At 37.0% G+C, this 17,294-nt stretch overlaps 3 protein-coding genes across 4 annotated transcripts; all 3 read right to left on the reverse strand.

Annotated features, from left to right (window-relative positions):
- Window positions 1–219: 219 nt before the first annotated feature.
- On the reverse strand, window positions 220–1,516 carry LOC131981256 (platelet basic protein-like). Its single transcript, XM_059345472.1, has 4 exons — window positions 1,246–1,516; window positions 976–1,093; window positions 725–802; window positions 220–554 (listed from the first exon to the last, which is right to left on the reverse strand). Exons 1-4 carry the CDS (start codon window positions 1,307–1,309, stop codon window positions 464–466), a joined length of 351 nt encoding a protein of 116 aa, XP_059201455.1. The 5' UTR covers window positions 1,310–1,516; the 3' UTR covers window positions 220–463.
- Window positions 1,517–7,850: 6,334 nt separating this feature from the next.
- LOC131981258 (C-X-C motif chemokine 9-like) lies at window positions 7,851–9,120 on the reverse strand. The gene is made up of 4 exons (XM_059345474.1): window positions 8,881–9,120; window positions 8,613–8,730; window positions 8,362–8,439; window positions 7,851–8,191 (listed from the first exon to the last, which is right to left on the reverse strand). The coding sequence occupies exons 1-4, from the start codon at window positions 8,942–8,944 to the stop codon at window positions 8,110–8,112; spliced, it is 342 nt and encodes a 113-aa protein (XP_059201457.1). The 5' UTR covers window positions 8,945–9,120; the 3' UTR covers window positions 7,851–8,109.
- Window positions 9,121–12,023: 2,903 nt separating this feature from the next.
- On the reverse strand, window positions 12,024–13,331 carry LOC131981255 (C-X-C motif chemokine 11-like). 2 transcript variants are annotated; one of them, XM_059345471.1, is made up of 4 exons: window positions 13,174–13,331; window positions 12,912–13,029; window positions 12,561–12,638; window positions 12,024–12,324 (listed from the first exon to the last, which is right to left on the reverse strand). In XM_059345471.1, the coding sequence occupies exons 1-4, from the start codon at window positions 13,235–13,237 to the stop codon at window positions 12,285–12,287; spliced, it is 300 nt and encodes a 99-aa protein (XP_059201454.1). In that variant the 5' UTR covers window positions 13,238–13,331; the 3' UTR covers window positions 12,024–12,284. The 2 variants fall into 2 exon arrangements, with proteins under 2 accessions (XP_059201454.1, XP_059201452.1); XM_059345469.1 differs by having other exon boundaries at window positions 12,024–12,389; window positions 12,560–12,638.
- Window positions 13,332–17,294: the final 3,963 nt, after the last annotated feature.

The following is a 17,294-nucleotide window of genomic DNA, read 5'->3' on the forward strand; positions in this document are numbered from 1 at the left end:
GACCTGGCAGCCTGTTTGTAATTTTTCATTTGTTTGTTTATTACTTTTAAATTTGCCATTTATATATTTTAGGTTTTTAGATTTTTTTAAATTCTCATAAATCAAGCTTATTATTATTATTATGATTATTATTATTATTATTACAACAAACAGTATCAGAGTTGGAACAGAAAACAAGTACTTAATGCTCCCTTGATTCTTTTTATTTTTTATTTTTTTTAAAAAGACACAATAATTACTCAAATACAGAGAACTTGGTTTACAACATGTAACATATGTATTTACAAAAAGGAAATAAAAAAGAATGAAGATATACTGCAAGTGCACTTCAGCATAAATAGAAGTTAAATAGACAATAAATGTAAAAAGGTGACATTCGTTTCACAGCTACATTCGTTGAAGGTGCCTGTTTGCGGGGGTCAGGGGTCATCTGAGCTTCTTATTGGTGCAGGGAGTTAAAGAGTCAGTTGCGAGCTGTGCTGCTGCTGCTGCTGCTGCTGCTTGGGGTGGAAGTGACCTCAGTTGGTCTGGCTGTTGTAGAGGTTTTTGGTTTCCTAATGACAATAAAACAAGAAGGAAATACATTAGACACATAACAACAGTGTGGAGAAAATGCATGTCACTTATGACTGTTATTTCTATCAAATAAAGACATTCATAAGTATAATATTAGTTGTTGGTCGCTCAGTTTGAGGCTTGGATTTATGTCTGTAAATATACTCACATGATGGAAGCCATGATCTTTTTCACTGCATCCAGTTTAGGGTTCAGGCAGTAGCGAAGGCCGCTGTTGTTGGTGACACTGTTGGAATGGACAAGAAAGGTGAGTTTAGGTTAAATTACTTATGGGTGGCAGGTTTTGCTCTGATCACAAAAAACAAAAAAATCCAAATAACAAATCATCATTTTCCAATTATGATTACACTAAAGCTCAAAATTCCCACAATCTTAATTTAAGGTTTAAGTGTTTCTTACACAATCTCCACTTTGGTACAGAAGGTGGTTGCTTGGTAGATCTGGATGTCCTTAATGTCAGACTTTGAGACCATTCTATTCCTGACACGTTGACACAGACACTGCTCTGATTGATGTTCTAGAGAGAGAGACAAGGAAAAAAATATTCAAATTACTTAAATGTTTTTTTACTGCACATATTTCTGATCACAGCTTTAAAAAAAACACATCAATGCCTAAAACAAACATCACATTATCTTTGCGAATTCTAAAAAAGGAAAAAAAACTTACGTTGAGCACTGGAGAGGCAGACCACGACAGCCAGGAGCAGAAACACTTTGATGATGCTGGACATTGTTGGTTTCCTCTTTGGTCGAGATGAGATGGTGAAGAAGACAGAAGATAAGGAGCTGAGAGATTAGCTAGAGTCAAGAGTTTGTTGACAGGAGAACTGTGAGGAGTAGAGGCTGAGGGCTGTCTTATATACTCTTCAGATACATACCTCATCATACTTCCTGTATTTAAGGGAATTTTCCGTGACTGGAAAGTGAAACTTCCAGTCCCACAAAATACCACTTACTCATTCCACTTGTCTTCCCCCGTGGTTACCATAATTTAACCAGATTTGTGATTTTTAAAGTACATTTTAAAATCATATATGAGGATATAATTCTAAAAACAAAAGTGTAAGTATTTGCAACTGTAAACATTTATGTCTGTACTAACAGTGTTTGTGTAAACTTCACATCTATACATGTCCACCAAATCTGATTGAAATCGTTCAAAAGGTTCAGTCGATATGGCAGTTTTTGTAATAAGCCCTGCCGACAGCATATAACAAACTATGAGGGGCACCTCTAACAAAACTGTATGGCACATAAAAAATAAAAATAAAAACAGGCTTTATCTGGAGATGTTCTGGACCAAATTCTGTGCCGATTGCTCCAAATTTGAGGAGAAGTCTCAAAAATATATATTTGGACACAATTCCACATGGTGGAAAATCGCTCTTTGCTCCAGGTGGCTAATATGGATAAATTTGTCCTAACACACAGAATCCAGGTAAAATAATATTATTTTTCTCTGACATTTAGGGTTCAAAAGTTACAGGCCAAAAGGTAAAGCTTGTTGTCATTGCACCACCATCAGGTCACGTTGGACCACATTCAACAACACGGCACCCCCTTGGATCCCCAGCACTACACCTGCCAAGTGTAGACCTCAAGTCAAGTCAAGTCAAATTTATTTATATAGCGCATTTACAGACGGCTGAGCCGCACCAAAGTGCTTCACATAAAAGTGCAAAAAGTGCAATAAAATACAGAATTGACAAAGGTAAAAAAGAGACTAAAACTAAACAAAACAAAACAAAACAAAACAGCAACCAAACAACTTTAATTGTAGGCAAGAGAAAAGAGGTGGGTTTTTAAGTGAGACTTAAAGACATTTAGGGACTGCGCTGCACGGATGTGGAGGGGGAGGCAGTTCCAGAGTCTGGGGGCTGCTACTGAGAAGGCCCTGTCGCCCCTTGTCTTTAGTCTGGACCTGGGCACCTCCAACAGCAGCTGGTCAGCTGACCGTAGAGCTCTGGAGGGGGTGTGGTGGTGCAGAAGGTCAGACAGGTATGTAGGGGCCAGACCATGGAGGGATTTGTAGACAGTTAGAAGTAGTTTATAGTTGATGCGGTGACGGATGGGGAGCCAGTGGAGTGATGCGAGGACCGGGGTGATGTGATCATGTTTTTTAGTGCAGGTGAGGAGTCTGGCGGCTGAGTTTTGGACCAACTGCAGGCGGCGAAGCTGCAGTTGATCCATGCCGGTGTAGAGGGCGTTACAGTAGTCCAGTTGTGATGTGATGAAGGCATGGATAGTTTTCTCCAGGTCACTCTGAGGCAGGTAGGCTTTTGTCTTGGCTAGAGTTCTCAGGTGGAAAAAGCTTCTCCTCACCACTGCACTAACCTGCTGTTCAAACTTACCTGACTGGATTCTTGAGATATGTGAAGGACAAACATATACATACACACACAAAGTCCTTAATTTATCATTACATCATGTCAACTATCAGAAATGTCGAGTCACTTTACAGAGTGTTAATCCTCCATTTGTGATGAATTTAGTAAAGGGGCTTGAGAATTAAATTCTAATCAAGTTAGTTGAGATTTGCCTGGTCTGTTTTTCTTCTGCAGCACAAAGTGTGGGCTGGTGATCTCTACAATGTCTGGCTCTGTATGTATCCCGTGTGCATCAGTGGTTAACACCTTCAGTGCGTTCAGAAGAAAATGAAGGCAAGTATGATTTCATATTTTCCCACTATAACTGCGTGGTAGTTACACTGTCATGACATTTGTGGTGTGAATAAGTTGGTATTATAGTTATATCTGATGGATGCTGGTGTTCATTTCCTCATTATATTCAGTGGCTGTTAGATATTAACTCTGCCGTCAGACAGATCAGATATGATATGGATACCAAGGGTCACAGGCTTGAAAGGAAATGTCAGGTTTCATCAGAAAGCATGGCCTGAATGTAAGTTTCAGTTTAATGTCCTCTTTCACTTTTTTGTAGTGGCGTCCAAGCACAATTTTTCCCCCCTTCTCTATTTTTAATATCCTTCCCTTTTCTTCTGTATTTTCATCAGGAAGATGGAATGATGGAATAAAGGACCAGAAGGGCAAAAAAAAAGGTGACTATATTATACTATACTGCCATATTACTGACACATATCTCCAACGTGTCAACTTTCAGAAACTTAGAAGTTCCCTGTTAAGCATCTTTAAGTGTTTAGAAAAGTGGTATAAATGCAATGTATTATTATTATTATTAGGGCCTCGGGGCAATCCCACCAAGCACTGGTCTCATACAGCAATAGCTGTAGGGACCAGTGCTCGGGGCAAAGCTCCGAGCACTACTGTTATACTGTGGATTTTTTCTTCTTCCTCTTCCGGACGCAATTTCCTCCCGCTACTAGTCCTACAACTTGAAGAGTTGCAGGACAAATTAAATATCAAAACGTGCTGTTTGATCGGGATCGGTGTGCTATTACCTCCGACGTAAGTAGCGAAAAACTGCCCAAAATTTTGCATTGAAATGAATGGGACGGCCGAAAGAAAATGAGCGAAAAATAACAATAATTGGAGATTTTCAAACGTCTACTTCTCCGGCATAATTTCACCTAGAGACTCCATTTAAACTTTAAACAGTAGACACAAGTCTTGTGTATCGGTGTATTAATCCACGTTTCGATAGGTCATATAGTTTTTTATCAATCCGTGTTCAATGACCATGATCATTTTTGGAGAAATTCTGAGATTATAATGGGTGTGTATTGCACGGAATGTTCGTGTCACAGTGTGTGACATCATCGCCAGTGTAGAGGGAGAGAAAAAACTGTCAAAAAATGTATTTGAAAACTGTGCTCCAGGCCACAAATTTCACTCTATAGAAGTAATTTATACATAGAAACGTAGGAAAATTTGTCTTCTCACTCACAATCCTCTGGTAAAGCTGTCAGAGTTATAGTTTGGGCGTACGACACATAGATGCGCCACCAACACCACTAACAGCCTTATTGGCTCCCATATTAAAAACGCAGGGAGATTTCGGAAAAAGGGAGATGGAACAGTTTTTTTAGATCGCTCTAACAAAGCTATTTTTTCATTTCTCTTAAAAAAAAACCCATATGTAGACGTTCAGGAAGAACTCAGGACGCTCAAAGTGAAGTCGGATCAATGATAGGTATTATGGTTTTGCCAAAAATGCTTTCTGTTCGAGGCCAGAAATTTCACTCTGCCAACCTCTGGCTGCTTTCATTGTGCCAGAAGATTCCACAGCTGTTAATTCCGTTGATTGCTCTGCTCTGATTGGTCGACCCCAACGCCTTTGATGCTTTGATGTGATTACAGTTACAGTTACAGATACACGCACGCACACACACACTGGTCATTTAATGTAATAACAGTGAAAGATACACGCACGCGCACACACACTGGTCATTTAATGTAATAACAGTTAAAGATACACGCAAGCACACACACACACACACACACACACACACACACACACACTGGTCATTTAATGTAATAACAGTTAAAGATACACGCACGCACACACACAATGGTCATTTAATGTAATAACAGTTAAAGATACACGCACGCACACACACACTGGTCATTTAATGTAATAACAGTTAAAGATACACGCGCACACACACACACACACACACACACACTGGTCATTAAATGTAATAACAGTTAAAGATACACGCACGCACACACACACACACACTGGTCATTTAATGTAATAACAGTTAAAGATACACGCACGCACACACACACTGGTCATTTAATGTAATAACAGTTAAAGATACACGCACGCACACACACACTGGTCATTTAATGTAATAACAGTTAAAGATACACGCGCACACACACACACACACACACACTGGTCATTAAATATAATAACAGTTAAAGATACACGCACGCACACACACACACACACTGGTCATTTAATGAAATAACAGTTAAAGATTCACGCACGCACACACACACTGGTCATTTAATGTAATAACAGTTAAAGATACACGCACGCACACACACACTGGTCATTTAATGTAATAACAGTTGAAGATACACGCACGCACGCACACCCTGGTCATTTATTGTAATAACAGTTAAAGATACACGCACGCACACACACACTGGTCATTTAATGTAATAACAGTTAAAGATACACGCACGCACACACACAATGGTCATTTAATGTAATAACAGTTAAAGATACACGCACGCACACACACACACTGGTCATTTAATGTAATAACAGTTAAAGATACACGCACGCACACACACACACTGGTCATTTAATGTAATAACAGTTAAAGATAGACGCACGCACACACACACTGGTCATTTAATGTAATAACAGTTAAAGATACACGCACGCACACACACACACACACACACACATGGAAACACACACACACACACACACACACATATGCGTGCGTAAGCGCGCACACTCCTCCAGATACAAATGTTTCACACACACACACACACACACACACACACACACACACACACACACATTTTGAGGTTAAAGGGCATAGGTTGCTGTATAAATAAATACTTGAAGAGGAATGCTTGTTGTAGGTGTGCTCCTTGTATATAATATAGTATCATAACATTACTAGTATTAATTGTTTAAAATCTCTGAATAATCTCATCATAGTGTACACACACCGGCAGTAGCCCCCGTGGCCCTTTCAGAATTTCCCCAGAGGGAATTTTCTAGTTATTATTATTATTATTATTATTATTATTAGAAAAAACAGGCATGCTTTACAGTGTTGGCTCACCAAACTACAAACATTATAAAATAAAACACTATTTGTCACTTCATACCCTTGTTATATTCTGTGGACTAGAAAATCTACTTTCAGATAGATCTGATATAATTGCAGTCCAAAGATCACAGGATTGAAAGGAAATGCTTGTTTTTTACTGATAGCATAGCCGCAATTAAAGTTTTCAGTTTTATATCCTCTTTCACTTTGTAGAAAGTGAAATCCTTCTCTTTTCTTCTGTATTTTAGCCACAAAGATTAAACCAATGTGTTAAAAACACTTGAATTATATTGAAAACCCTGCTTTACTGTAAAGTTTTATACCATTTGTAATGACAAGTAGCATTCTGAAGATCACATGACTGCTTTAAACAACAAAATATGTGGTGCCTCAAGTAACCAATGTTGTTTTTCCTTTATAAGTTTCCTCTGGGTGATGAAATCTGTACACATGTTTTCTCTCTTCATTGGAGTGCAGATGACACACAGTTGTACCTGTTAAGCCTCCCAACCTCAGTAAGCAGAGTTGTCTACAGGACTGCCTGTCTGATAGAAAACTGGACGTCATTACATTTTCTTGAGTTCAATTGCAATAAAACAGAGATCTTTTTATTGGGTCCCTTTTTTGATGATGTGTTTGTATTACTGTTTGTTTTAAAATATCCTGTATGTTTTCTGTTACTACTTGCTGTACTTTAAACTGCAACTGAATTTCCCCATGAGGGAAAATAACGTCCGTCCGTCGGTCCATCCATCCATTCAACAACCTATCAACCAACCAAACAACCAATCAATCCCAACCACAGACTGCATGAACACTGTATCCCAACATATGGCAAAGCCAATACTGCCATCTACTGGTTATTTAACATGTCAAGCCCGTTGCAAGAAATCATGGTGTCCTGTTTGATGGTAATTTATGATTCGAGCAACACACCAGAAGACTTGTCCAACAATGTTTTTATCACCTCAGAAATACTGCAACAATAAAATATATTTGAACTTTCAGAGTTGCAGAAACAGTTTACATGCCTTTATCTCCTCACACCTTGATGATTGAAAAAGCTTCTTCTCGTTTTATTCCAAAGAAAAACTGAAACAACTACAGATTGTAGAGAAGTCAGTTGCCAGGCTTTTAGCCAGGAGGGATGATCACAGCTCATCTGTTTTAGGTTCTTCACATGGGCTTCCTGTTTGTTTTAGGATTAGTTTCAAATGTTATTGATTACTTTTATGGCTTTTCATGAACTGGCTCCAGATCATATTTTAGACCTGGCAGCCTGTTTGTAATTTTTTGTTTGTTTATTTATTACTTTTAATTTTGACATTTATATATTTGGGGTTTTTAGATTTTTTAAATTCTCATTAATAAAGCTTATTATTATTATTATTATTATTATTATTATTATTATTATTATTATTATTATTATCATTATTATTATTATTATTATTATTATTATTATTATTATTATTATTATTATCATTATTATTATCACTACAAACAGAATCAGAGTTGGAACAGAAAAAAGGTAATAAATACTCCCTTGATTCTTTTTATTTTTTATTTTTTTAAAAAGACACAATAATTACTCAAATACAGAGAACTTGGTTTACAGCATGTAACATATCTATTTACAAAAAGGAAATAAAAAAGAATGAAGATATACTGTAAGTGCACTTCAGCATAAATAGAAGTTAAATAGACAATAAATGTAAAAAGTGACATTGATTTCACAGCTACATTCGTTGAAGGTGCCTGTTTGCGGGGGTCAGGGGTCATCTGAGCTTCTTATTGGTGCAAGGAGTTAAAGAGTCAGTTGCGAGCTGTGCTGCTGCTGCTGCTTGGGGTGGAAGTGACCTCAGTTGGTCTGGCTGTTGTAGAGGTTTTTGGTTTCCTAATGACAATAAAACAAGAAGGAAAGACATTAGACACATAACAACAGTGTGGAGAAAAGGCATGTCACTTATGACTGTTATTTCTATCGAATAAAGACATTCATAAGAATAATATTAGTTGTTGGTCGTTCAGTTTGAGGTTTGGATTTATGTCTGTAAATATACTCACATCATGGAAGCCATGAGCCTTTTCACTGCATCCAGATTAGGGTTCAGGCAGTAGCGAAGGCCGCTGTTGTTGGTGACACTGTTGGAATGGACAAGAAAGGTGAGTTTAGATTAAATTACTTATGGGTGGCAGGTTTTGCTCTGATCACAAAAAACAAAAAAATCCAAATGACAAATCATCATTTTCCAATTTTGATTACACTAAAGTTCAAAATTCCCACAATCTTAATAAAATATTTAAGTGTTTCTTACACAATCTCCACTTTGTTACAGAAGGCGGTTGCTTGGTAGATCTGGATGTCCTTAATGTCAGACTTAGAGACCATTCTATTCCTGACACGTTGACACAGACACTGCTCTGATTGATGTTCTAGAGAGAGAGACAAGGAAAAAAATATTTAAATTACTTAAATGTTTTTTTACTGCACATATTTCTGCTCAGAGCTTAAAAAACACATCAATGCCTAAAACAAACATCACATTATCTTTGCAAATTCTAAAAAAGGAAAAAACAACTTACGCTGGGCACTGGAGAGGCAGACCACGACAGCCAGGAGCAGAAACACTTTGATGATGCTGGACATTGTTGGTTTCCTCTTTGGTCGAGATGAGATGGTGAAGAAGACAGAAGATAAGGAGCTGAGAGATTAGCTAGAGTCAAGAGTTTGTTGACAGGAGAACTGTGAGGAGTAGAGGCTGAGGGCTGTCTTATATACTCTTCAGATACATACCTCATTATACTTCCTGTATTTAAGGGAATTTTCCGTGACTGGAAAGTGAAACTTTACAAACTGCAACTCAATCATTAATTCCACTCGTGTTCCCCCGTGGTTACCAAAATTTAACCAGATTTGAGTTTTTTAAAGTACATTTTAAAATCATGTATGAGGATATAATTCTAAAAACAAAAGTGCAAGTATTTGCAACTGTAAACATTTAGGCATTGTCCTTACAGTGTTTGTGTAAACTTCACATCTATACATGTCCACCAAATCTGATTGAAATCATTCAAAATGTTCAGGAGATATGGCAGTTTTTGTAATAAGCCCTGCCGACAGCATATAACAAACTACGAGGGGCACCTCTAACAAAACTGTATAGCACATAAAAAATTAAAATAAAAACAGGCTTTATCTAGAGATCTTCTGGACCAAAATCTGTGCTGATTGCTCCAAATTTGAGGAGAAGTCCTAAAATATATATTTGGACACAATTCCACATGGTGGAAAATCGCTCTTGGCTCCAGGTGGCTTATGTGGATAAATTTGTCCTAACACACAGAATCCAGGTAAAATAATATTATTTTTCTCTGACATTTAGGGTTCAAAAGTTACAGGCCAAAAGGTAAAGCTTGTTGTCATTGCACCACCATCAGGTCACGTTGGACCACATTCAACAACACGGCACCCCCTTGGATCCCCAGCACTACACCTGCCAAGTGTAGACCTGACTGGATTCTTGAGATATGTGAAGGACAAACATATACATACACACACAAAGTCCTTGATTTACTGTACATCATGTCAACTATCAGAAATGTCGAATCAATTTACATGTCAGAGTGATAATCCTCCATTTGTGATGAATTTAGTAAAGGGGCTTGAGAGTTAAATTCTAATCAAGTTAGTTGAGATTTGCCTGGTCTGTTTTTCTTCTGCAGCACAAAGTGTGGGCTGGTGATCTCTACAATGTCTGGCTCTGTATGTATCCCGTGTGCATCAGTGGTTAACACCTTCAGTGTGTTCAGAAGAAAATGAAGGCAAGTATGATTTCATATTTTCCCACTATAACTGCGTGGTAGTTACACTGTCATGACATTTGTGGTGTGAATAAGTTGGTATTATAGTTATATCTGATGGATGCTGGTGTTCATTTCCTCATTATATTCAGTGGCTGATAGATATAAACTCTGCTGTCAGACAGATCTGATATGATGTGGATACCAAGGGTCACAGGCTTGAAAGGAAATGTCAGGTTTCATCAGAAAGCATGGCCTGAATGTAAGTTTCAGTTTTATGTCCTCTTTCACTTCTTTAAGTGACGTCTAAACACAATCCCCCCCCCTCTATTTTTAATATCCTTCCCTTTTCTCCTGTACTTTCATCAGGAAGATGGAATGAGGGAATAAAGGACCAGAAAGGCAAAAAACGTGACTATATTATACTATACTGCCATATTACTGAGAAATATCTCCGACGTGTCAACTTTCAGAAACTTAGAAGTTCCCTGTTAAGCATCTTTAAGTGTTTAGAAAAGTGGCATAAATGCAATTTATTATTATTATTATTGTTATTATTATTATTATTATTATTAGAAAAAACAGGCATGCTTTACAGTGTTGGTTCACCAAACTACAAACATTAATAAATAAAACACTTTTTGTCACTTCATACCCTCGTTATATTCTGTGGACTAGAAAATCTACTTTCAGATAGATCTGATATAATTGCGGTCCAAAGATCACAGGATTGAAAGGAAATGCTTGTTTTTCACTGATAGCGTAGCCGCAATTAAAGTTTTCAGTTTTATATCCTCTTTCACTTTTTGTAGAAAGTGATATCCTTCTCTTTTCTTCTGTATTTTAGCCACAAAGATTAAACCAAAGTCTTAAAAACACTTGAATTATATTTAAAACCCTGCTTTACTGTAAAGTATTATACCATTTGTAATGACAAGTAGCATTCTGAAGATCACATGACTGCTTGAAACAACAAAATATGTGGTGCCTCAAGTAACTAATTTTGTTTTTCTTTTATAAGTTTCCTCTGGGTGATGAAATCTGTACACATGTTTTCTCTCTTCATTGGAGTGCAGATGACACACAGTTGTACCTGTTAAGCCTCCCAACCTCAGTAAGCAGAGTTGTCTACAGGACTGCCTGTCTGATAGAAAACTGGATGTCATTACATTTTCTTGAGTCCAATTGCAATAAAACAGAGATCTTTTTTATTGGGTCCCTTTTTTGATGACATGTTCGTATTACTGTTTTTTTTTTTTAAATATCCTGTATGTTTTCTGTTACTACTTGCTGTACTTTAAACTGCAACTGAATTTCCCCATGAGGGAGAATAACGTCCGTCCTTCTGTCCATCCATCCATTCAACAACCTATCAATCAACCAACCAAACAACCAATCAATCAATCCCAACCACAGACTGTATGAACACTGTATCCCAACATACGGCAAAGCCAACACTGCCATCTACTGGTTATTTAACATGTCAAGCCCGTTGCAAGAAATCATGGTGTCCTGTTTGATAGTAATTTATGATTCGAGCAACACACCAGAAGACTTGTCCAACAATGTTTTTATCACCTCAGGAATTCTGCAACAATAAGATATATTTGAACTTTCAGAGTTGCAGAAAAAGTTTACATGCCTTTATCTCTTCACACCTTGATGATTGAAAAACCTCTTCTCGTTTCATTACAGATTATATTTTAGACCTGGCAGCCTTATTGTAATTTTTAATTTGTTTGTTTATTACTTTTAATTTTGCCATTTATATATTTTAGGTTTTTTGATTTTTTTAAATTCTCATAAATCAAGCTTATTACTATTATTATTATTATTATTATTATTATTATTATTATTATTATTATCACCACAAACAGTATCAGAGTTGGAACAGAAAACAAGTACTAAATGCTCCCTTGATTCTTTTTATTTTTTATTTTTTTAAAAAGACACAATAATTACTCAAATACAGAGAACTTGGTTTACAACATGTAACATATGTATTTACAAAAAGGAAATAAAAAAGAATGAAGATATACTGTAAGTGCACTTCAGCATAAATAGAAGTTAAATAGACAATAAATGTAAAAAGGTGACATTAATTTCACAGCTACATTCGTTGAAGGTGCCTGTTTGCGGGGGTCAGGGGTCATCTGAGCTTCTTATTGGTGCAAGGAGTTAAAGAGTCAGTTGCGAGCTGTGCTGCTGCTGCTGCTGCTGCTGCTGCTGCTGCTGCTGCTTGGGGTGGAAGTGACCTCAGTTGGTCTGGCTGTTGTAGAGGTTTTTGGTTTCCCAATGACAATAAAACAAGAAGGAAAGACATTAGACACATAACAACAGTGTGGAGAAAAGGCATGTCACTTATGACTGTTATTTCTATCAAATAAAGACATTCATAAGAATAATATTAGTTGTTGGTCGTTCAGTTTGAGGCTTGGATTTATGTCTGTAAATATACTCACATGATGGAAGCCATGATCTTTTTCACTGCATCCAGATTAGGGTTCAGGCAGTAGCGAAGGCCGCTGTTGTTGGTGACACTGTTGGAATGGACAGGAAAGATGAGTTTAGATTAAATTACTCTCTTCAACCAATAAACAGATAAGATACAGGCTGACAGACTGGTGGTTAGAAGTGCCTTTGATAAATGTTTGAATGGATTAAAATGCCATTATGAATTCATAAGTGCCAGGTTTTGCTAAGGAAGATACAAGAATCCTGCTAGCACAAAAATCTAAAAAACAAATCATTATTTTGTGATTACAACTGCACTCAAATCTATCTTTTTAATCAAATATTTAAGTGTTTCTTACACAATCTCCACTTTGTTACAGAAGGTGGTTGCTTGGTAGATCTGGATGTCTTTAATGTCAGACTTTGAGACGATTCTATCCCTGATACGTTGACACAGACACTGTCCTGATTTATGGCCTAGAGAGAGAGACAGGAAACCGTTATTTATTTCACTTACATTTTTCTACTGCACAAGTATCTGATAACAGCTTAAAAAACACATAAATGCAAATTGAACATCACATTATCTTTGTAAATTCTGAATAATGTATTAAAACTTACGCTGGGCACTGGAGAGGCAGACCACGACAGCCAGGAGCAGAAACACTTTGATGATGCTGGACATTGTTGGTTTCCTCTTTGGTCGAGATGAGATGGTGAAGAAGACAGAAGATAAGGAGCTGAGAGATTAGCTAGAGTCAAGAGTTTGTTGACAGGAGAACTGTGAGGAGTAGAGGCTGAGGGCTGTCTTATATACTCTTCAGACACATCATTCCTCATTATACTTCCTGTATTTAGGGAATTTTTTTGACATTGGAAAGTGAAACCTTACAAACTGCAACTCAATCAATTTGTTTGTCTTCCCCCATGGTTACCATAATTTAACCAGATTTTAAATTATTAAGGTGCATTTTAATATCATGTATTTGAAGTTGTTGCAACTGTTAACATTTAGGCATTGTACTTACAGTGTTTGTGTAAACTTCACATCTATACATGTCCACCAAATCTGATTGAAATCGTTCAAAAGGTTCAGGAGATATGGCAGTTTTTGTAATAACCCCTGCCGACAGCATATAACAAACTACGAGCGGCACCTCTAACAAAACTGTATGGAACATTAAAAAAAGCCCACAAAAACGCATGCTTAATCTGAAGATGTTCTGGACCAAAATCTGTGGTCATTTCTCAAAATTTAAGGAGAAGTCACGCCTGCTGTCGCAAATATGCGACAAACCGTTTGACTCAGTCAACCAGCCGAGATAGCGTCTGCATTCCCCCAATGCCGGTTGAATACCTGCTGTTGCAGGTTTATATAAATAAACGAGGGCGAATAAATAAAACATTGTTTTTTCACTGTTATATTACTGTGTTATTGTTATCCTATTATTGACCATTATGCCTGCTGTAGCAAATTTGCAACATACCAAAATTTCTATTTATTTTTTGTGCAAAAGTGAAATTAATAATCTCAACATTATTTACCATCTACTTAAAGGCAAAAACACACATAAAACATTTTTTTATATACAGCTATATAAATTCAGGCGTTAAGGGGTTAAAATATATATTTGGACACAATTCCACATGGTGGAAAATCGCTCTTTGCTCCAGGTGGCTTATATGGATAAATTTGTCCTAACATACAGAATCCAGGTAAAATAATATTATTTTTCTCTGACATTTAGGGTTCAAAAGTGACAGGCCAAAAGGTAAAGCTTGTTGTCATTGCACCACCATCAGGTCACGTTGAACCACATTCACAACACGGCACCCCCTTGGATCCCCAGCCTTACACCTGCCAAGTGTAGACCTGACTGGATTCTTGAGATATGTGAAGGACAAACATATACATACACACACAAAGTCCTTGATTTACTGTACATCATGTCAACTATCAGAAATTTCGAATCACTTTACATGTCAGAGTGATAATCCTCCATTTGTGATGAATTTAGTAAAGGGGCTTGAGAATTAAATTCTAATCAAGTTAGTTGAGATTTGCCTGGTCTGTTTTTCTTCTGCAGCACAAAGTGTGGGCTGGTGATCTCTACAATGTCTGGCTCTGTATGTATCCCGTGTGCATCAGTGGTTAACACCTTCAGTGCGTTCAGAAGAAAATGAAGGCAAGTATGATTTCATATTTTTCCACTGTAACTGCGTGGTAGTTACACTGTCATGACATTTGTGGTGTGACTACTTTGGTATTATAGTTATACAGTTGAAACCAGAAGTTTACATACACTATATAAAAAGACACATGCTTTTTTTCTCACTGTCTGACATGAAATCCGACAATCATTTTTCCTGTTTAAGGTCTGTTAGGATTACCAAAATTATTTCTATTTGCTACATGCCAGAATAATGAGAGAAGGATTTTCTTAGACAATTTTTTATTACTTTCTTCAAAGTCAGAAGTTTAAATACACTAACATTATTATGCCTTGAAACAATTTGGGAAAGCCAAGATGATGATGTCATGTCTTTGGAAGCTTCTGATAGGTTTATTGACAACATTTGAGTTAATTCGAGACACACCTGTGGATGTATTTTAAGGCACACCTGAAACACACTGCTTCTTTGTGTAACATCATGGGAAAGTCAAAATAAATCAACCAAGATATCAGGAAGAGAATTGTGGACTTGCGCAAGTCTGGTTCATCCTTGGGTGCAATTTCCAGATGCCTGAAGGTTCCACATTCATCTGTTCAAATAATTATACCCAAGTATAAACACCATGGGAATGTCCAGCCATCATACCGCTCAGGAAGGAGAAGGGGTCTGTGTCCCAGAGATGAACGTGCTTTGGTCCAAAATGTGCAGATCAACCCAAGAACAAAAGCAAAAGATCTTGTGAAGATGCTGGCTGAAGCTGGTAAGAGTGTCATTATCCAGAGTGAAACGAGTCCTGAGACATGGGCTGAAAGGCCACTCTGCCAGGAAGAAGCCATTACTCCAAAAGAAACATAAAACAGCCAGATTACAGTTTTGTCAGACCACAGGACATTTCTCCAAAAAATAAGGTTTTTGTCCCTGTGTGCATTTGCAAACTGTAATCTGGCTGTTTTATGTTTCTTTTGGAGTAATGGCTTCTTCCTAGCAGAGTGGCCTTTCAGCCCATGTCTCAGAACTCGTTTCACTCTGGATAATGACACACTCTTACCAGCTTCAGCCAGCATCTTCACAAGGTCTTTTGCTTTTGTTCTTGGGTTGATATGCACATTTTGGACCAAAGCACGTTCATCTCTGGGACACAGACCCCTTCTCCTTCCTGAGCGGTATGATGGCTGGACATTCCCATGGTGTTTATACTTGGGTATAATTATTTGAACAGATGGATGTGGAACCTTCAGGCATCTGGAAATTGCACCCAAGGATGAACCAGACTTGTGCAAGTCCACATTTCTCTTCCTGATATCTTGGTTGATTTCTTTTGACTTTCCCATGATGTTACACAAAGAAGCAGTGTGTTTTAGGTGTGCCTTAAAATACATCCACAGGTGTGTCTCGAATTAACTCTAATGTTGTCAATGAACCTATCAGAAGCTTCCAAAGACATGACAGCATCATCTTGGCTTTCCCAAATAGTTTCAAGGCATAATAATGTTAGTGTATGTAAACTTCTGACTTTGAAGAAAGTAATAAAAAATTGTCTAAAAAAATCCTTTTCCCTTTTTATATAGTGTATGTAAACTTCTGGTTTCAACTGTATCTGATGATGCTGGTGTTCATTTCCTCATTATATTCAGTGGCTGTTAGATATTAACTCTGCCGTTAGACAGATCTGATATGATATGTATACCAAGGGTCACAGGCTTGAAAGGAAATGTCAGGTTTCATCGGAAAGCATGGCCTGAATGTAAGTTTCAGTTTAATGTCCTCTTTCACTTCTTTAAGTGACGTCTAAACACAATCCCCCCCCCTCTATTTTTAATATCCTTCCCTTTTCTTTTGTATTTTCATCAGGAAGATGGAATGAAAAAGTTAAAAACACTATTTTACACTGAAAACCCTGCTTTACTGTAATGTAATATACTATTTGTAATGACTGGTATTAGAACACATGACTGAATAAAGGACCAGAAAGGCAAAAGAAGGTGACTATATTATACTAAACTGCCATTTTACCGACACATATCTCCAAATTGTCAACTTTCAGAAACTTAGAAGTTCCCTGTTAAGCGCCTTTAAGCAGAGGTGGAAAAAGTATTCAGATCTCTTACTTAAGTAAAAGTACTAATACCACACTGTGAAATTACTCCACTACAAGTAAAAGTCCTGCATTCACAATGTACTTAAGTGAAAGTACAAAAGTATCAGCATCAAAATGTACTTAAAGTATCAAAAGTAAAAGTACTTGTTATGCAGAATGGAGCCACTTAGATTGTTTTATATATTCCAAATATCATATTAAATTATTATTATTGATGCATTTATGTATACAGCGTTTTAATTTTCTCAAGGTAGGGCTGATATTGACTATTTAATATTCTGTTATGAGGTTTATTTAAAAAAGTGTCTAATCACCTAAATTTATTGTGTTTTTTTATGTTAAACCTCGAGTGAAAAGTAACTAAAGCTGTCAGCTAAATGTAGTGGAGTAAAAAGTACAATATTTGCCTCAAAATGTAGTGAAGTAGAAGTATAAAGTGACATAAAATGGAAATACTCAAGTAAAGTAC

Source organism: Centropristis striata, chromosome 12 (assembly GCF_030273125.1).
Source record: "Centropristis striata isolate RG_2023a ecotype Rhode Island chromosome 12, C.striata_1.0, whole genome shotgun sequence".
Lineage (NCBI taxonomy): Eukaryota > Metazoa > Chordata > Actinopteri > Perciformes > Serranidae > Centropristis > Centropristis striata.